This window comes from Chelonoidis abingdonii, chromosome 3, assembly GCF_003597395.2.
Source record: "Chelonoidis abingdonii isolate Lonesome George chromosome 3, CheloAbing_2.0, whole genome shotgun sequence".
NCBI lineage: Eukaryota > Metazoa > Chordata > Testudines > Testudinidae > Chelonoidis > Chelonoidis abingdonii.
Genome location: NC_133771.1, coordinates 155,219,622 through 155,239,711, shown reverse-complemented (window position 1 = coordinate 155,239,711; position 20,090 = coordinate 155,219,622). Strand labels below are relative to the sequence as shown.

The 20,090-nt window shown below is 54.4% G+C and overlaps 3 protein-coding genes across 9 annotated transcripts in view; 1 reads left to right on the top strand and 2 right to left on the bottom strand.

Annotated features, from left to right (window-relative positions):
• HSP90AB1 (heat shock protein 90 alpha family class B member 1) overlaps positions 1-117 on the bottom strand; it is a 9,132-nt gene extending 9,015 nt beyond the window's left edge. Inside the window, exon 1 of the mRNA XM_032770732.2 lies at positions 37-117. The gene's annotated coding sequence lies outside the window, so the exon portion shown is untranslated. The remainder of the gene's footprint in view (positions 1-36) is intronic.
• The window catches only part of NFKBIE (NFKB inhibitor epsilon), a 216,876-nt gene that overhangs the window by 45,722 nt on the left and 151,064 nt on the right, over positions 1-20,090 (top strand). The gene's annotated exons all lie outside the window — the stretch shown is intronic.
• The window catches only part of SLC29A1 (solute carrier family 29 member 1 (Augustine blood group)), a 68,863-nt gene continuing 59,035 nt past the window's right edge, over positions 10,263-20,090 (bottom strand). For all 7 annotated transcript variants that reach the window (XM_075064253.1, XM_075064256.1, XM_075064252.1 and 4 more), the window contains 2 exons: positions 13,376-13,575; positions 10,263-11,504 (listed from right to left, as the gene is read on the bottom strand). In XM_075064253.1, coding sequence (XP_074920354.1) covers positions 11,393-11,504; positions 13,376-13,575 — 312 coding nt within the window. In that variant the 3' untranslated portion in view covers positions 10,263-11,392. The remainder of the gene's footprint in view (positions 11,505-13,375; positions 13,576-20,090) is intronic.

The following is a 20,090-nucleotide window of genomic DNA, read 5'->3' as shown; positions in this document are numbered from 1 at the left end:
GCCCGCCCGGCCGCCCGCCCGGCCGCCCGGCCTTACCGTGACGGGTAACGGGAGATCGGGCAGGAGCAGGCTTGGTCCCGGTACTCAGACTGCGGCGCGGCCGGGAGAGAGAGAAAAGGGAGCCGCCTCCGCTCGCCCTATATAGGGGCTGATACCGGCCCGGCCCCCGTCTCCCTCCGCCTTAAAAGGGCCGGGCCGGCTTTGCAGGGTCGGAGAGGGTATTTTGTCTGTTTGTAGCCTTTCCCTCGCCATGCGCGTATGCCCCAGTTCTTCCTCTCACCTCAATAGCCGGGAAGCTCCTTATCTCCTCAGGTACCCTGTCACCCGACTACTGAGGTATCCCCTGGTACCCTGTCACCCCACTACTTGTAAATTCCCCTGCTAGTCCAACTCCTGACACCCCAATTCCCCACTCACCCCACTAGCCAGGAATTCCTTTGCCCTATCCCCCTGCTGCCTCAAGTCTCTCAAGGATTTTTCCTGGTACCCCCCCACCCCCACAGTTCTTGGGGTCCCCACTAGTAGCCAATTCCCTTGTAACTCAAAATCCTAGGAACTCTTTAACACCTCAGCAACTGCATTCCAAGTACCATCCCTTGTGTTTCCCTTCCACCATCTCTTCTTCTCATACCCCTGCATCCCCTCTTCTGTTTCCACCTCTGGTCCCAACCTCCCTTACTTGTAACTTTCAAGAAGACTTGAAAAAAGTTGATTACCAACATTTAAGAAGGATAAACTGAATGAGCGGGGAAGCTATAGACTGGTTAACCTGACATCAATCTTAGGCAAAACATGGAAAGGCTGATATGGGATGCAGTCAGTAAAGACCTAAAAGATGATAATGTAAGCAATGCCAAACAACATGGTTTTATGAAAAATAGATCTTGTCAAAGAAACTTGGTATAATTTGATAAGATCGCAGGTTTGGTTGACAAAGGTAACCGAGTTGAGATAACAGGTTTCTACAAGGCATATTTAACGTAGGGTACGTCTTCATTACCAACCATGGCAGCGCTTTAACTTGGCTGTGTAGTCGTGGCACCAGCACTGTAAAAAAATCACCCCCATGAGGGGAGGGTCTCCCAGCACTGGTGCACTGTCTACACTGTACAGCACTGAAACTTGCATCGCTTGCGGGGGTGTTTTTTCACACTCCTGAGCGGGACAGTTTCAGCACTGTAAAGTGGTAATGTAGACAAGACCTCAGTCCCACATGACATTTTGATTAAAAAAATGTAGCACTATACAAAAATCAACATGACCCATATTAAATGGATTAAAAAATGATTAACTAATGGATTGCAAAGAGTAATTGTAAATGGAGAAGGATGTTCACAAATTGGAAAGCGTTCAGTAGAAAGCGACAAGAATGATTCAAGGTCTTGAAAGCATGCCTGATAGTGAGAGAACTTGATCACAGTCTACATTCAAGTACCTACAGGGGAAGAGACTTCTGATAGTAGCTGCCTCTTTAGTCTCACAGGAAAAGTCATAACAAGATCCACTGGTTGGAGCTGAAGCTCAATTAAGTCAAATTCAGACTAGAAATAAGGCGCAAATTTTGAAGTGAGGGTAATAAACCATTGGGAGAAAAAAAAGTACCTAGGAACGTGGAGGATTCTCCATCATTTGTGGTCTTTACAGGTAGACTGTCTGTCTGTCTGTCTCTCTGTCTAGAAGATACATTCTAGCTCAACCAGAAGTGAAGGGCTTGCTGCAGGAATCAGTGGGTGAAGTTCTATGGTCTGTGTTACCAAGGAGGTAAGAAGAGGTGATCACAGTGGTCCTTTCTGGCCTTAAAAATCTATGAAGCTTTGAAGGCGCCTACTGAGCTTGCTCCATGGACTCCCACCTGGCACCTGTGAAATCCTGGAGCAATTGTCCCCAAAGAGTTTGGATGGACCCCATTAGAAGAACGTCCCATGTTCTCTCCCTCCCCTGCCCTTTGCAGCTCTCAGGACGAGTTTCATTACTTGATGAGTTCTATGGGGCACAGAAAGGCACAGAGTTACGCCACAGATCAAATTGCCCCATCATATTTTGGTGTGGAAGCCGGAACTCTACCTGCTTGTGTTGAGGGGTAGTATTTAGGTCTCTGCGCTGTTTTTGCATTGCGGTAATTGTATTGATTTAGAAACCAACAGAGTTAAATCAGTGCAACTCTGCTGGTGTGCACATAGTTATTACAGTAGAAGCAGCATAACAAGCCTTCTTGGGGTGCAAATGCCCTTGGCTGCTTCACTGAAGGGCCTTATGGTAGGTTTCCAAGCTCACAATTGTGTGTGGAAATCAGGTGGGTATTATCTTCTTGCTCCCTTGGCAAGAAGCAGTTCAATTATCCAGCAGGGGCTGAGGCAAGGTGGGGGCAGATTTCAAATGGGGGAAAGAAACTCTGCAAAATGCCTATTGCTCTCAGCACCCCAGTTCCTAGACACTGCCTTAGGGATGGTCTACACATGGGCTTTTTGCACCAGTGTAAGTAGCTACACCAGGGCAAACCCCTCTTGTAGATGTATTTAAACCATTGTAATCCATGCTCAAACTGGGGTCTGTTCTACACTAAAACATTAGGCTGATCCAGGTACATTGCTTAGGATGGTGAAAAATCCATCTGCCTGAGCGACTTAGTTAAGCCAACCTAACCCCCAGCGTAGACAAGGCTAGAATTCTTCTGTTGCCCTAGCTACCACCTCTTGGGGACATGGATTTCCCATACCGATGGAAGAACCCCGCTGTAGCGTTTCAAGGATAGATGAGCCCTGGTTCACTATAATCTGATAATTTACCATGTCAGACAAAACTGGTTTAAATGCATCTACATTAGGGGTTTGTATTGTAGTGACTAAATCATTTTTAGTTGAACTGTGGGCTGGTCTACTCTCTATTTTTGCACCAATGTAACTAAATCAGCAGAAAGATCTTTATACCAGTAAAACGTTGATATTGGAATAAATAGTATCTTCACAAGGGTATCTAGAGGGTTATAGCAATTTAACTACACTGGATTTTCTTCTGGAGGGGTCAGCTCAGATAGACGTTTGTGTGCTAGCTTTGACCACTCTAATGCTCTAACAATAGAAGCACAGACCCAGTGGCACAGATGGTAGGACGAGGTAGCTGCCCTCAGTACAATTTTGTCCAGAATTTGGTACTTAACTCGGGGGGCTAACCCATCCCACTGCCCATGCCCAGACAGCAGTTCTGTTTTTAGCATGCTTCATCAAAGCTAGTGCATGTACAGCCCTGAGCTAGAAATGACATCCCCAGTTTAAAGTGTAGACGTACCCCCAGTTAAATTGGTATAAAAACTGAGTTAGCAGTTTGCTAGCAAACTTTGTTAGCAAACTGGGATAAGTTTGCTAACAAAGGCAAGCCCCCAGCTTCACTCAATAGGAGTGGATTACAGAAAGCCCAACGGTGGAGGGTTAGTTTGTAAAACAGGAGCACTCACATTTTATCAAAGCCTCCAAAATCCCACAAGCATCTGCCATTAGCTTTGTGTGTTAATTTTATTTTAAATATACTTTTGGTTCTGGAACCAGTGTTTGGACTTAACAGGAATAACTTTTTCTCCTTGGTGAACAATGATTTTCTGATGCTCTCTGCTTAATCCAACAGTTTGTAGAATAGCCTGCTATTCTAGCCCTGCCCCCCACTCCCAAACTCTGTCAATGCCCCTCACCCCTGACTTGCAGTCCCCCCTGCTATCCCAGCCCTGGGCTCCCCACCCCATACACAGCTATGCCAGGGCCCCTCACCCTTGACCAACAGCCTCCCTGCTGTCCCAGCCTGGGGCTCCCCACTCCCAACTCTGCTGATATCCCCCACTCTTAACTCTCAGCTGCTATGATGTTCCAGTTCTGGTCCTCCTAAAACAAGACTACCAGTTCAATTCAAAATCATGTGGGTCAAGGGAAAAGCAGGTATAAAACCACCACCAGGTTAGAATGGGAGCATTTTACACTCACTTCTAGACTGTCCCCGGGTAAATGAGGAGGATGGAGAGTTAGGCCCTTCATTACCATGATAAAGTATTTAGGAGCTGCTCAGACCTAAAGGAAGCACAGAACCCAGTAGTGCCGGTCAGGGGTAAATACACCCACCAGGATGGGGCTGCAATATGCTTGGCCTCAAATTCACAGTTGGGGCTATGTGCTCAGGGCTGGACCCCCGCGTCCTTTTCTCATTCCTGTCCCATTCAGGTGGCAAGTTGCTTTGCAGCACAGCGCCATCCATCTCTGCTGCCCCTGGGTGAGGGACAGTCCCTCCTCCCTGCTGAATTCTGGGCGGGGTATTGCCTGCTGGGGACAGATGCTCCCTGGGACTCCCAATCGCATCCCCGACTGTAGCCCGCAGTGTGGGGCCCACACGTGTTTCTCTCTTAATTCAACAGGAAATGTGCAGAGGCCGGCGGTGAAGGCCACTACCTGCATCGTTACAGCCCGGGGCCTCCCGCTGGGGCTGCTCTGCGGGGTGGCGCGCCGGGGCGGGGGCTGCCGAAAGCTTGGGGGGGCCAGAGATCCCTGATCCGGCGCAGGGGCCTCCCGGCCCCCTCGGGCCGGGGCAGCTTCCCCCTAAGCGGCCTTCCTGGGGCTGCTGCGCCCTCGCACTGGAGGGAGGGAGGCTGCAGCCAGCTGAGCAGGACCCGGGAACTCGGGTCCCCGCGAGCTGCCGCTGCCCGTGACCCCTTCTCCGGGCGAGCCCCCGGGGGCGCCCCAGCCGCCGCCGGCGGCGCACATGGAGCCCGGGGGGCGGTAGCTGCGGGCGGGGGTCGGTGTAAGCCGAGGCCCGGACAACCCCGCCTGCCAGGCGCCCCCTGCCCGCGCTCGCCGCTCCCTCCACGGCGGTTCGCTGGGCGCCCTTCCGGCCGCAGGCTGGGCTCGGCGCAGTCACCGCGGTGTGTGTCACCCGGGGTGGGGGGGCGCAGGCGCTCCGGGTGCCTGAGTGGAGGAGAGGGCGGGACTATTTCCTGAGCTGCTGTGAGAGGCGGCGGAGGGACACTGGTGTCTTGGCCGGGCTGTGCTGCAACTTTCTTCCAGTAGTTTCCATGCGAGGCCTTCCCCCCGCCCCCCGCTCGCCATCGCCCCCGGGAAGCCGCAATGGCCGCAGCAGCCCGTGCCTGCCGCTGCAGCACCACAGGGGGCGCCCTGGTGCAGGGGGAGCTGAGCTGGGGAGGGTCCCCCCTTGCTGCCCACTCCCCTTCCCAGTTACCCCCAAACCTCCAAAGCTGCCCTGCAGCCAGATGTCCACGGGGGAGGGAGCTGTGGCTACCCTCTTGGCACCTATTGAGCCCCCCAACCTCCTGCCAGCTCGGGGAAGGGGATGGGCCCCAGGTGCTGGGATGCTGCAGGGGGAGGGGGGCTCAAGATGGGGTGGGGGCAATGCCCTCCCAGATTTACCCCACCTCCTAGATGTGCTGGCGCTTTACAAACTCATGATGAGATCAGCTCCCTGCTGCAGGGAGCCAGGCAGGCCCACATCTCAGAAGGGAGGACAGTCTGGTCTAGTGATTAGAGCCAAGGGACAGGACTCCTGGCTCTGTCACCTAGGCACAGTGTGACCTGGGGGGACCTCCCCATCCCCAGACTTCAGAGTCCCCCTCTGTAAAATGCCCCTGTTTGTAAAGCACTGAAAGGCCTGGGCTGCACAGGTTTTGCACTGATTTAATTATCTCCATCTTGGTGCAACACCCTGGAGTGGGTTTAAATTGGTTTAAGCATGTCCCTGCTAGGGAGTTGCCCTGATTTAATGACCTTGGTTTATTGGTGAAAAAAAAAAAGCACTTCCAACAGAACATGCTAGATAAAGGCAAACTTTGGAACGGAACCCAGGAGTCCTGACTCCCAGTCACCCCAGCTCTAACCACTAGACACATCACTCCATTTGTCCAGACCTCAGTTTGTTTCCACACTTGCTTGTCTCTTTCCCTCCCTTGCTCCAGCTTTTGGTTTGTTTGCAAACACTCATTAATGTTAAGCTCCTGTTTCCAAAACAAACAAGAGAAGGAGGGTGATGTCTGTCAGCTACCTGAGCCAGTATCTGCTGTCCTTCGTGGTGAACCAGTTTGGGCCTCAAGATGGGGTGGGAGGGGTTGTCTCTGGGTCATAGCTTCCACCTCACTCCGGAGGCTGGCAGTGCACAGATCTCCCTCAGACGCAGGCTCTACCTACCCTTTGGCAACACCTGAATAGTTTGTCATGTCAATTAAGTCTCATTGAATGGAATTGCCTGCAGCTCCGGACCCCTCCCCATGGCACCACCGAGTGCCCAGTCACCAGTATGACAGGTATTTGCATTGCTGTGTTACCAGCAGGGACCCAGCATACATGGGGCAGTGGAAACACAACAAATGGCCCTGCAACAGGGAGGGACTGGCCATGGCCGGGCAGCTAGAGCCGGTGCCCACGGTGGAGATCGATCCGGACAGCATGTTCAAGTACATCCTGGTGCAGGTGCAGCGCGCGGGGGGAGCCGAGCACCGGGACGTCATCGGGCACAGCGGCCGCCGAGTTCCACAATCATATATTTGAAAAAGTAACAGGGAGGGACTGTGAACCTGGTACCCACGTAGTTGCCCTGGGGATCTCTAGGCCTCAGCCTCTCTTCACAGTGTGAATTGAGTAAAGGCATCTCCAATGTGACTGGAATACATTCCTCCCTGGTGGGGCCTGGCCACTGCAGTTGGGGTGGTAACCATGATCAATCCAGGCAGGGATTGATGTTGTGACCCAGTTTGGGTTCCATCCACACTGGCTGGGCCACATCAGGGAGAAGCCACTTCAGTCACAATGCAGCCTCCACTGTAACAAACCCATGGCCCCCATGCCTGGGCAGGGGTTGCTCTGTGGCACCTGTCAAACCCCGTGCTGGGCAGTAGGGACAGGACTTACAGCCTTCTGCCCTGTAAGGTCCAGCCACAAGGAGAATCTCTCTTGCCAGAAGTATTGGGCCTGTGACCCTTGGGAGCAATTCCAGGGCCATCCCATCGGAGGCAGCTCAGGGAAGCTGGGGTCCAGGACTTCTAGGGAGGGAAGGAAGGATGTGCTTCCCATTAGGGCTGAGGGCACCCTGCAGACGTGATGAACCGGACAGCCTCACCCCTGGATTGAGGCAAATGTCACCATTGGGGTGATGATGGCTTTTCTAGAAGCCCAAAGGAGAGCTGAGAACAGGGGTCAGCTGAGGGGACCTCGTGCACCACATTTCTGGTCTCTCCCAATGGCCTTCTCCTGCTTTTCCTGCATGTTTCCAGTCTGCAGCTGGGCAGGTGCTGCTCTGGACCCAGGGGCAGCTCTAGGAATTTTGCCGACACAAGCACGTGCCTGCGGGAGGTCCGCTGAAGCTGCGGGACCAGCGGACCCTCCGCAGGCAAGCCGCCGAGGGCAGCCTGCCTGCCGCCCTTGCGGCGCCGGTAGAGTGCCCCCCCATGGCTTGCCGGCCCAAGCACACGCTTGGCGTGCTGGGGCTTGGAGCCGCCCCTGTCTGGACCCTGCTTCCTGAACAGGCAACGGAGTACTGGAGCACCAGTCAGCTTCATTTGGGCCAAAGCCTTTGGAATCAGACAGCAAATCCCTATGAGGAAATCAGAGTTCCCCACTGTTGGGGGTCTCCCCAGTTGCCCCTCTCATGAGCATGTCCAGGGGGAGCCCTAAGCTGGAAGTGACCTCGTTAGTCTGGGATGAACACCCCCAGGCATGTAGGACAGGAGCATGTGGCCTCTGGCCTCCTCCTCACAGAGAGTGGAACTGATCTGAACCCCTGCTGAGATCCCAACACAACCTGCCATGCCATCTCCACCCCGGACACACCCTGTCCCGTGGGAGGTTCCTCTGCCAGCTCAGCCGTTCCATCTCCAGACTGAATGTATGGTTACAGTGTCAATAATCCTGGGACAGGTGGGTGGGGAGGGGTAGCAATGAGATGCCAGGGCCGGAAGGGAAACACAGGGGAATGTCTGGGCCCTGGGGTTGGATGTCTGGTGTGTGTCCCCCCACCCTGGCTCCTCTCACACACAAGGCCCTTGTTTTCTGGCCTTAGGGAGACAGCAACTCTTCTAGGGCTCAGAGCCATGGGTAGAATGACTGGATAACGTGACTGTTGTTATAAACCTGGCCGATGAGCTCACGATTCTGCCTGACTTTCCAGAGGCCATGGGCATGAGCTCTGTGCTGAACCAGAGATATGGGATATGCAGACCTCCAGGGACCCCAGCACTGGAATAGTGTGTGGGCAGAGGGAGATGGACTATAAGTCAGGTTTGAGGGGCATGGACAGAGCTGTGGGGAGCCCAGAGCTGGGATAGCAGTGGGGGCTGCAGGTCAGGGGCGAGGGGCACTGGCAGAGCTGTGTGTGGGGAACCCAGCACTGGGATAGCGGGGGGCAGCAGGTCAGGGGTGAGGGGCACGTGCAGACCTGTGTGAGGGGAGCCCAAGGCTGGGATAGCAGGAGGAAGGGGGGCTTCAGGTCAAGGTGAAGGGCATGGGCAGAGCTGTGTGAGGGGAGCCCTGGGCTGGGATAGCAGGGGGGCAGCAGGGTGAGGGGCCCGGACAGAGCTGTGTGGGAAGAACAGCAGCTCAGGTCAGTGTTGAGTGTGTCACTCCTATTGTCCAGCTGGTTGGTGACCCCTGTGAATCATGTGTTCAGGGTGTGTACAACACTAGGCAGACAAAAGCAGCCTTCACAAACCCCTATTGTAATGAGCCTCTCCTCAGTCCCCGTCCTCCCCAACAGTAAGGCCAAGGAGTGAGTATGCTGCAAAACCTGCGGTCCCTCCAGCACAGGGCTGAGGTATGGTGGGGTGTGAGTGGGGGTGGTCTTCAGGGCTGAAGAGATGTAACTTTTGAGCCTTCGCTAGAAGGAAGCTGGGGCAGAGGCGGTGTCACCAGGGGTTACTCATCTGACGGGAGGAAAGATCAGTGGCACAACCATCCCATGGGCCATTCATCTCCTCCATGGTTGTGATGTACGTTTTGGGGACAGACTCAGATGCCTGCAGTACAGGGTACGGGCTTGTCTACACTCGATTTTTCACACCCCTGAGGAAGATAGCTGGGTCGACATTACTTCTGAGTGCAGACCTGGCCTGCAGCTACATCAGTGGTTGTGATCCTGCTGTCACTGGAGGTCATTGCTAATGAATGCACAGTACCGAACACAACTGTGTGTACTAAGCTAGACATTCCAGGAATGTTTTGTCCAGGACACAAACAATTGTGGCTCACCCTAGGCTGGGACAATAGCACTCAATTAACTTGAGGTAACACAAATTCTCAAGGCTATGTCTGCACTGCAATAGGAGGTGTGACTGCAGCTTGGCATCTGCCCCAGCCAGTTTGAATTTAGCGTGGCTAAGGAGAGCAGGTAGCTGCAACCACAGCTGCACCTGTGTGGCTGTGTCTTCACTGCTAGGTTTGGTTGTGCTAGCTCACGTGAGTATGCCTCCACAAGCTGCAATCGCACCTTCACTGGCCATACACATACCTCAGGGGAGAATCAAAGAGCAAACCCTGGAGGTTCTGCACAACTAGTTTGGTGCCAGGGAGAGTTGCGATCCTGGACATGGGTTACAGGCGGTGTAGATGGGGGGCATCAGAAGGCTATGCTGGCGTGAAGCTGGCAGGTGTGTTTGTGCCAGGGGCAGGTAGTCCTGGTGTTCAGAGGAACCATCGCTGTCCCTAGGAGCGGGAGCTGGGAGAATGTTTCTGGGGAAACTGCTTCCAGGAGAGGCAAAGGTGCAGGGATGCTGAGAAAGGACAGAACACTGCAGCTCACTATTGTGGTCACTAGGTGGCGCAACAGCTCAGCCAATGCACCTGCCAGAGCAAGTTTTGCAGAATGGATTCAATTCTCAGATTAGCCCAGCACCCCCGCAGCACCTCTCAGGGCATCAGACCCCAGCACCCCCTGCCAGTACCAGCTCAGACCTCCATCTCCCCAGCCTGCCAGTACTGCCCTAGACCCCCACTCCCCCCAGCCTGGTCTCAGCACTCAAAAGTACTGGCCCCGTGTTCACATGCCGGGGATATGGTTGGGACCCCCTGCCCCCTCACTGCCCATGGAGCCCCCCTCGAAATGGGAGTGGGAGTGAACTGAATAGGGGCTGAGGACAGAGACACCAAAATGGCTCCATACCAGCCCCTGCTCCTGCTCAGCCTTGGGGGCCCAGCTCTGCTGGGGCTGACGCCTGTGGCTGAGGACTGCAGGATGCTTGCGCTCCCCTTCCCCCATGGCAGTGTGGGAGTCACTGGCAGACACACGAGGAGGCATGTTCACTCTTTGTATAGAAAATGGCAACTGTACAGATACATTTACAGAGACGAACGGGCCAAGCCCCCGCCCACGCCAGGGGCACTCAGCCAGGCAAGGCCTCGCGGAGCATGGGGTGGCTCCTGGCAGTGCGGTTCTGCATTGGCCTTCTCACTGTCTGGGCACCCCCCACTGCCAGCGTGCCTGCTCCACTCCTGCGGCACCTCCTCCTGGGGAAGGCTGAGACTGCCGCAGGAGGCAGATCAAAGTCTGGGGTAGTGCAAGCAGCTGGGGTGAATGGCACCTGGAGGGAAGTCAGGAGCAGAGGAAAGGCTAAGGCAGAAGAGGAAGGAGGTCCAGTAATTGAGGCATCTGGTACACCAGACACCTGGGCTCTATCTCCAGCCCTGCCCCACTTCCTCATCTGGAGTCTGGGGTCATGACACTTCCCTAGCTCTCAGGAGGGAGGGGGAGGAATAAAGCTACAAGTGTCTTAGATGCTCAGTAGCTATAGCGATGGGCAGCACACACGTATATAGGGCGGAGGGGGTAGGGGTGCAGTTCGCAGGGCTCCCCTTCCCTCAGCCAGGCATGAGGGTTAATTCATTTCCCTTGCTGGGGGCAGGGGGAGAGAAACTGGACACAGGTGAACTCTCCAGGGCCACCTCAAGAGGAGGCCAGGATGGGGAGAGCAAGTCACAAGCAGCCCCCAAGGGGGCAGTGACCCCAGGAACTCTCTTCTCTTTTGAGCCAAGGACCCCAGACTTGGCGGGTGTGATATGAATTTGAGGCAGGATCCTGGCATCTGTGCATGGGGAGGAAGTCACACAATACTAGGCAGGGGGGAGATCTGTGTGTGTGAGATCCAGTGGTCACACACAGTACAGGGGGCACATGATGGCACACAGGTCCTGGAGCCATCACACAAGCCAGGGGTAGGGCAAAGTGGCCCCGCCATAGGAGCCCCAAGCCATCCTCAGGGCAGGGGGAGGTCACTCCCCAGGTCCCAGGGCATAAGGTCTGCTAAGGCAGTGAGAGTTCATAGCAGTGCACAGGAGATATCCCCCCAGCACCGTAGCCTCTATGTGCTGGCCAGGGGACGAGAAGCTGAACGAAGCACGGCCTCAGTGTCCATGCTGCCGCTCCGCTAGATCACCACCCGGAAGAGGAAGGAGAACATAGCTCCCAGCGCCAGGCCCAGTGAGAGGAAAAAGGCCATGATGGCTCCGGCCGTCTCAGCTTCATGGGTGAGCACCTTCCTGGGGGAGAAGAGAAGCATCAGCCCATCAGAATTATGCACCAGCCTCCACCCTTGGTGGCTCCTGTCCTAAGCCCTCCTGCAGGAATCAGTGCCCTGCGACTCCCCACATCTCCCCCTCCATTCTCAGCGCCAAGGGGAAAGGGAATGAGGACCTGGAATGAACTAGGAGTTGTCCTTGGGGAATGATCCTGTGCCACCCCCAGCAGAAGGGCTGAGAGGGACCTAAAGGGCTCCTCAATGTGCACTTCAGCAGAACAGTGTGGGAACTAGAGCAGGTGGGCTGCCGCCCCCCATCTCCTTCCCCTGCCCCCTGTTGTTCCAGCTCTGGGCTCCCCACACAGATCAGGAAACCAAGGCACAGAGCAGTTAAGATATTTCTGCTGGACACCCCACCCATTGTAACAGAGATGAGCTGAGAACCCAGGTCTCCTGACTCCCAGATCTGTGCTTTAACCTGTGCTTGTGGGTCTGAGTGAGGGGTTGGGGGGGGATCCTGAGGCACACACAGGCTCTTCTCCCCGCCCAGTGGCCAGGGGAGCCAGGCCCCTTTAGAGACCAGCTGTTCTACCACCCGAGAGAAGCCTCAAGTGCCTGACAGAGAACAGTTAGTCCAGTTTGCAAGACCCTCCCAGGGTTGGGGTACTGACACTGTAGGGAAGGAGGGGACAGGATGGCATGCAAGGGGGAGCAGCCTGCAAAAGGCCACCGATGGTGACAGGCAGGAGGGCCTGGGCTCCTTTTGCTCCACTGGGAATGTACTCGGGAAGTGAGTTCACTGAACTGCCCAGCTGTTAGGCCTTGGAAAAGCACTGGCAGAGTGGATGTAGGCCTGGCACAATCAGTCGGTGGTGCTCTCGTGCTCCCTCTGCTGGAACATGGGAGGAAGAGCAGAAGTCTGCACTGAGGGTGGTGCCCAAACCAGGAAGACATTTGTTTCAGGCTGTGTGAGGAATGGGGGGACTGGGCCAGGGTGTCACACACAGTCACACGGGATTGAAGCTGAGCCTGGGGTCGAGCTCGTGCTGTATGTGGAGCAGGGGCTGGGGTTAGGAACCAGGCCGGCCAGGCCAGGAGCAGGGAGAAGTGCTGGCATGGCTGCCACTTGATAATCACACACACTGGTGATGGGGAGAGGGAAAGGGGGCAGGAAGGGCACCTGCTTCTGGAAGGGAAGGGGGCCGAAGGGGTAGCCACAGCGAAGGGCAGGGAGGGTGCTGACTGCTTCCATCAGGGCTTCTCTGCAGCAGTAATCCCATCCCCACACCCCGCTGGGATGAGCGCCCAGCTCTGAGTTATGGACTCGTAAAACGAGTGGGGCTGCTAAGTATCAGGCAAAGTGCCACCCTGCAGCTCCCGGCGCCAGCATCCCTCCTGCCTTGAGAGACTGCAGGCCGCCCGGCTGACCCCCGCAGCTCCCTGCGCTGGGGCCGAGGCCATTTCCCTGGCCGAGCGCTCTGCAGGGCCAGTCGCCTTTGGCTGCTTAGCTCTGGGGGCAGCTTCCCCACCATGTCCCAGGATCAGCCCTGGCCCATCGCTTTTACTCCTCTCTTAGGAGGCACAAGTCTGAGCACAAGAAGACTTGTGGCTGAAGCACAGGACTGGGAGCCAGGACACTTGCAAGGCCTGGAGCAAATCCCCCCCCCATTTCTCCCTCTGTAACATGGGGAGAGTGACCTTAACCCACCGCACCAAGGCAATTGGAAAAGCACCCATTAGACAGGGGAACCCCAGTCCCTTCAGGCAGCCCCAGGATAAGGGGCTGTGCCCAGTGGTAGAACTGCCATCAGCCAGTGCCCAGTGCAGCAGCATGGGCTGGTGTGTGGTAAGAGGTCGCTTGGGTCCCTTCCCCCTGCCCCCGGTCACACTTACTTAGGCCCGAAACACATGCAGAGGCTGGCCAGGTAGCCATTGGAGATGGAGAAGAGGATGATGAAGATGATGTACCAGGCATCATGGTGGAAGAAAATGGGCATGTGGCTGCGGGGCTGCACGTTGCACAGCATGAAGAGGGGGATGAAGACTATGCGAGCACCCACCATGAAGGGCAGGAGCCGGCTGTCTTTCCCGGGCTAGGAGAGAGAGAAAAACACAGACCTATAAGTGGGTGGTGTGCCACAGAGCGCTGAGGAAGTGGGCAGGGATCTCCCCGCGGGGTGCCAGGGAAGCAGGCAAGCGTGAGGCATCTCCCCAGGGCATCCATGGGGGCACTAAGGTTTATCTGACAGCAAGAGGTAAAGGCGGAGGGAGAGCCACACTGGTAAAGGGTAAGAATGAGGCTGTTGAGGGAGCTTCCCATTGTCCTACTCAACTCTAGGCCCTCCCCCTTCTAACCCAGACAGCTCAGTGCAGGGCCTACCCACTCAAAGGGGGTGCTCCTGAGTGACACAGGCTCCCTCTCTCTGCCCTGCAATGCCCTTTGCACTGCCTGCACCCCCGAGCAATGCGAATGTGGCTGGGATGGACTGGAGTCACAGAGCTCCTGCGCTGGAGCTGCTGGCTTAGGTCCCAGGGAGAATAGTGGGGTCAGCAGGCAGGTCACTCGGACACAGTCCCTGGCTCTTGCCACCCCTTCAGGCCCATTCCCTAGGACTGGGCTGGGACTCTTCCAGCCCGCTGACTCGTGCTGCTGGAGCACTGGGCGGCGGCAGGAGCCAGAATGCTGAGCCAGGGTTCTGCAGAGTCAATAACTAACAGATGGAAAACAACAGGCTGATGGCAGCTGTGAAAGCCCTGTACGCATGCAGCCCAACGGCCTCTCCTGAGGGGACAGCCATCCATGGGAAATGCCCGTACTCCCAGTCGGCTTTCACCAGCTCCCTGAGCTCCCTGCCCCATGTTCTCTGACCCCTGCCCCAGCTAGTGGCGGAGGCACTGGCTTGGCCAGTTTCTGGTCAGTCTCCCTTTTTCTGCCTGCTGAGTCTGCAGGTGTGAGCCCTCCCAAGGGAACACTTCGGTTCTGGCTGGAACCTGCCCTGCTCAGTCCCTTCCCTTTGGTAGGTTCAGCGCAGAGTGGGACCCCCATCTTTGTCTTTCTCCAGCTGGGTGTGACAACATGCCCCATGGACATGACGATGCTATGACTCAGACTTTAAGGCCAGAAGGGACCATTATGATCATCCCAGCTGCTTCTCTCGGTTCCACCCAGACCTCTCCAGAGTCACCCTAAGGTCTCTGACCCAGGTTTCACTGCCTGCGTCTGACACAAGCCTTCGTTGTCCCCTCAACTCGGGACCCTGCAGGGCACATTGGGCTGGGCTGGCATGGTGGTGGGGCAGTCATGGGCACAAAGTATGCTGCGGGATTGGGGCGGGCCAGTCGGCGTGTTTGTGGGCACACCCAAAACCAACGTCCTGTTGACTGAGCGGCCCCACCCCAGGAAAGGAGGGCATCCAGCGGATCAGCCAGGCCAAACCATACGTAGCCACATCCGATTTCCATAAAGCTGTTTTGGAACCATCTCCTGCCAGCGGGGATGTGGCCTGGCGAGGCAGCTCGGGGCCAAGGGCGAGAGCAATCAGATGATGTGACCCCACTGCCGGGAGGGAGGTTCGGAGAGGCAGCTCCTGACAGCAGGGGATTCTAGCTTGGCCAGGCCGGCTGGCTCAGACCGGACAGGCTCCCTGTTCTCTCATGCTGTCAAGAGTTTATTCAAACAAACAGCCTGAGGAGTAATGGGGGAAGCATGGTGTGGGGCGTGGAGGAGGCAGGAACAGCTAGAGACACCCCAGCCCCCCTCCCAACCCACAGCAGCAGGCACAAGGGATAGTCAATGCAGAGCAAACTCTGGACCCACAACCTGACCCACAGGGCAGCCTGCACTCAAGCACACACTCTAGGCCCCGTGGAATGTGGGAGAGAAACAGTCCCCCAGCAGCCCCCCATTAACCATATAGGGCCTATGGCACACATTCACGCAGATCGGCTTCCAGAACACATCCCACTCCCTGGACATGCTAGCTACAGGGCGGGTGTTTAGCACTGCTCCTGCATTCTCAGTTTCCTGCTGCTGGCCGTGCCTGGAGGATGGCAGGTGGCAATTCCAGGGCAGAGTGGGTACAGGGCTCAGACCAGCTGACAGTCTCTGTGGCCCAAATGAAGGGCCTCTGAGCCCTACTACAGGGACAAGGCCAGTCCCCAAAGCAAATACCATAGAACTCCAGAGCTTTAATGGCACCATATGGGGAAGGCCCGAGGAGGCAAGAGAAAAAGACAGAGAGGAGCCAGGGAAGGGGCAGCCTTGGGCACTGCTGCCATGAAGGGGACTGTAGCCCATTTGGTTCCCTTCGTGAGCCCAGCCCTAGACTGCCTACGAGCAGTGCAGCCCTCCTGTCATAAGTAGATAGGTAAGGGTTAATGTTCTTTTACCTGTAAAGGGTGAACAAAGGGGAACCAAACACCTGACCAGAGGACCAATCAGAGAACCTGGATTTTTTTTAAAGTCTGGGAGGGAACTGGGAATCCTCGGGTCTTTTGTTTTCCTCGGCTGTTGAGAAACAAGCTTTTCTTCTACTCATCTTCTTTTCAAATATGCTACTATCAAAGTGTGAAGTACAAAGGAAAAACAAGTAATCGGCTGGTATTGATGGATGTGCTTTAATTGTATTTACATGGGTGTTGATTTGCTGACTGGTTTAATTGGGCTATCTTTAAATCAGACTGTTTATTCCTATTTTCTTATAAGCCATATTCCCTGTATTGAATTTCTTAATGCAGAGTTGTATATGTAAGTTCTTCTTCTTTTTTATATAAAGTTTCTTTTTAAAACTTGTGGGAGTTTTTTTTCCTAGTGAGGCAAAGGGATAGAAATTTCTGACCAAGTATCTGTCTCCCTGGAGACAGGGAGGGGAGAGAAGCATTACTGTTAATGCTTCTGTGTGACTTTCCTGTTGTCCCCAGGGCGGGAAACAGGCTACGGGGAAAGAGAGAAGAATCAACTCTGTTTCCTTGTGTTTGAAGGTTTTTCTCTAGTTACTGCTACGAGACAAGGGAGGGGTGAATCTCCTTGGTGTGTTAGCTGTGACTAGGTTTGATGCATAGCTCGAGGGAGTAAATAGCTCTCTTGGTTTTGCATTCAAAGGAGTTAAGTATAGCATCGCCCAGGCTCACCCACGGAAAAAGGGGGGGAGCTGGGGGATGAGATAGAGGAGACCAGGGGTCTGGGTCTTGGGGAGGAGGGGGGTCCCCCCAGGAAAGGAATTTGGGGGGACCCGAGGGGCAGGAACCCTGAAAAACCTGGTTGGTGGCAGCAATATCAGATCCAAGCTGGGTATAAGCTGGGGGAGGTCACAGTAAGCACCCAGATTTTGTACGCTAAGTCCAGATTTGGGACAGACGTTTACCACATGGTGAGCAGTGGTGGGAAATAGAATCCAGAAGCCAGTAGATATATATTTTCTTTTTCCTGCTAGGGATTAGCAGTGAGAAAGGGGTTGGTTTTAAAGTAGCCAGAGAGAAGGTTTTTTTTCTGCCTGCTTTTAGCAGCTTGCATTTTAGCAGGAACAGTCATTAAGAGAACCATTACAGTCTTTTGTTAAACAATTGGGACTTAAGTATCCCAGCCAGCAAACGCACACAGGTAAATACAGTGCTTTTTTTTTTTGGTTAATTGCCTATCAAAAGCCAGTAGCAAGAAACCAGTTGCTAGGCAGATCTCAAGAGACAGAAAGCCAGCAATTCAGGCAACAAACACCAGAGGGCACCAACAACACAAGAAAACAGGAAACCATGAGTTCCAAAGATGAGCTGAAAAAGGAAAAGCCCGCAACAGCCATAGACAACGAAAATAAACATAGCAGAAGCTGGAACTAATTAAAGGCGAAAACAAGAAGGCCCAGGAGCAACTCCAGAAGAGAACAAGAAGCCAAAAATGCAGATCACGGAAAGAACAACAAAACGAACTAGAGAGCAAATACAACAGAAGAACAGCCCCAACAGGAAGCTTCCAAAGAAACAAGCAAGACGAAGAGACCACCGACGAAGAATTGGAAACACACAAAAGAAAGTGAGAGAGGAAAACAGAGAAAGCCATGAACTGGATCTTAGAAAGGCTAAGCATCAGAACCCAGCAAATCCTACCCCCGGCGCCAGTTGCTGGTCCACCCGCACAGGAAATTTCCCAACTACAAGGCAGGTGATGACCCGGAGACTTCTTAGAAATTTTGAAAAGGTCTGTCTTTGGGTAAACATCCCTGAAGACCAGTACATGCTAGAGCTGAGGTCACACATCAGTGGACCCTTGGCAGACGTGGCGGCTGAAATGCAAGGGACCAAATGAACGATTATAAACTGTTTCAAACCAAGGCCAGATCCAGAATGGGATAACCCCGGATCACGCCCGTCGGCGGTTCAGAAACCAAAAGTGGAAACCAGAGGGGTCATTTCCCAAACACGCCTACTACGTTGGAAGCATTGTGACGCCTGGATATCAGGAACCCAGGTTCAAACCTTGAAGAACTGCGCCACCTCATAAATGGAGCAGTTCTTGGATGGTGTTCTGAGGACATAACACGGTACATCCTAGATGGAAAACCCAAAACTCTCACCGAGGCGGGGGAGATTGGAGCCAAATGAGGATGGAGGTGGCAGAAAGCAAGAAAGCTACTGTAAAGGGAGTGAAAACCCCAGGGGCCACACCGACAATAAACCCTACAACCGAGCGCAACCGGGACAATAAACCCTACAACCGAGGGCAACCCAAAACCCCACCTACAAACCAAGGAAAGCCACAGACACCCTATCCTTCCACCTCACCCAGTCTTCAGTAACTTACTTCAAACCCAGTGACCCGTTATCTGGAAGATGCTATAAGTGTAATGAACGGGACATATTAAAGCCAACTGCCCAAAGGCCAACTGCCCGAATAACCCACCCGGTGCAAGTCATTGCACCCCAGCAACCAAAGATCCCAGGCCCAGATACCTCTCAAATCCCCTTGGAGCGAAGGAAAATTTGAGAGTGGGCGGAAAGAAGTTACCGCGTGGAGAGACACGGGGGCACAAGTGTCAGCTATCCACCAATCCTTCGTCGATCCCAAACTCATCAACCAAGGCCAAAGTGACCATTTACCTTCATGTCACAAGCTGTGGACTTGCCTACAGCTGAACTGCCTGTCCAGTACAAAGGCTGGTCAGGAATGTGGACTTTTGCAGTCTATGACAATTATCCATCCCCATGCTACTGGGGGAAGACTTGGCCAACCAAGTGAAGCAGTCCAAGAGAGTGGGAATGGTTACACGCAGCCAAGCAGGCAAGCTTCCAGACCCATTCCTGTTCCTGAGCCGCTCCACAGAGAACCTGTCTGTGTTACCAGAGACCCAGACTGAGGTAGTGGACCCGGATCCCATGTCAATGGCTGAACCAGCCACAGCACCTCCATCCCAGACCCGGAACTGGAACAGCAACCAGGCACCAGCACAAGCAAGTGCAACCACACCTTCAAACCCAACGCCAGAAGGGACCCAACGAGCCTGAACTGGCAGAAGCAACAGACAACCATACCGAAGAGGCTCAGGCAGAGCCTGAAATACCACCAGGTGCACCAGCGGACAGCGGTACACCAGCTACACAGAAAACCCATCATCTACATCACTTCCAGAGGGACCAAGCCCAAGTCCCCAGTCTGAGGAAGAACTGGTGTCCCCAGCTTCAAGGGAACAGTTCCAGACTGAGCAGGAAGCAGATGACAGCCTTCAGAAAGCTTGGGTGGCGGCACGGAGCAACCCACCGCCTCTCAGCTCTTCTAACCGATCCCGGTTTGTTATAGACCAGGACTTTATACAAGGAAATTCTTTCTGGTGGACGCCACGGAAGAATGGCAGCCGCACAAACGGTTGGTGGTCCAACTAAGTACACGGGGAAGCTCTTAAGCTTAGCCATGATCATCCCAGTGGTCATGCTGGGTGAACAGAACCAAAGACAGGTTGGGGAATCCTTCTACTGGGAGGGATGGGCAAGGAAGTGCCCAGTATGTCCAGTCTTGTGAGGTGTGCCAAAGAGTGGGAAAGCCTCAAGATCTGGTCAAGGCCCCTCTCCAGCCACTCCCCAAATTGAGGTCGCCATTTCAGCAAGTAGCTGTGGATATTCTGGGTCTTTCCGAGAAAGACACCCAGGGGAAAGCAGTACGTACTGACTTTCATGGACTTTGCTACCCGATGGCCAGAAGCCAGTGGCTCTAGATAACACCAGAGCTAAAGCGGTGTGCCAGGCCCCTAACGGACATTTTCGCCAGGGTAGGTTGGCCGCCGATAATCCTTACAGATTCAGATCTAATTTCCTGGCAGGCACCATGAAAGACCTGTGGGAAACTCATGGGGTGAATCACTTTGGTTGCCACCCGTACCACCATCAAACCAATGGGCCTGGTCGAAAGGTTAATGGAACTTTGGGGGCCATGATCGTAAATTCGTAAATGAATACTCCAACGACTGGGACCTAGTGTTGCAGCAGTTGCTCTTTGCTTACAGGGCTGTACCACATCCCAGTTTAGGGTTTTCACCCTTTGAACTTGTGTAATGGCCACGAGTTAAGGCCATTACAGTTGGTGAAAGCAACAATGGGAGGGGTTTTACACCTTCTCCAGGAACTA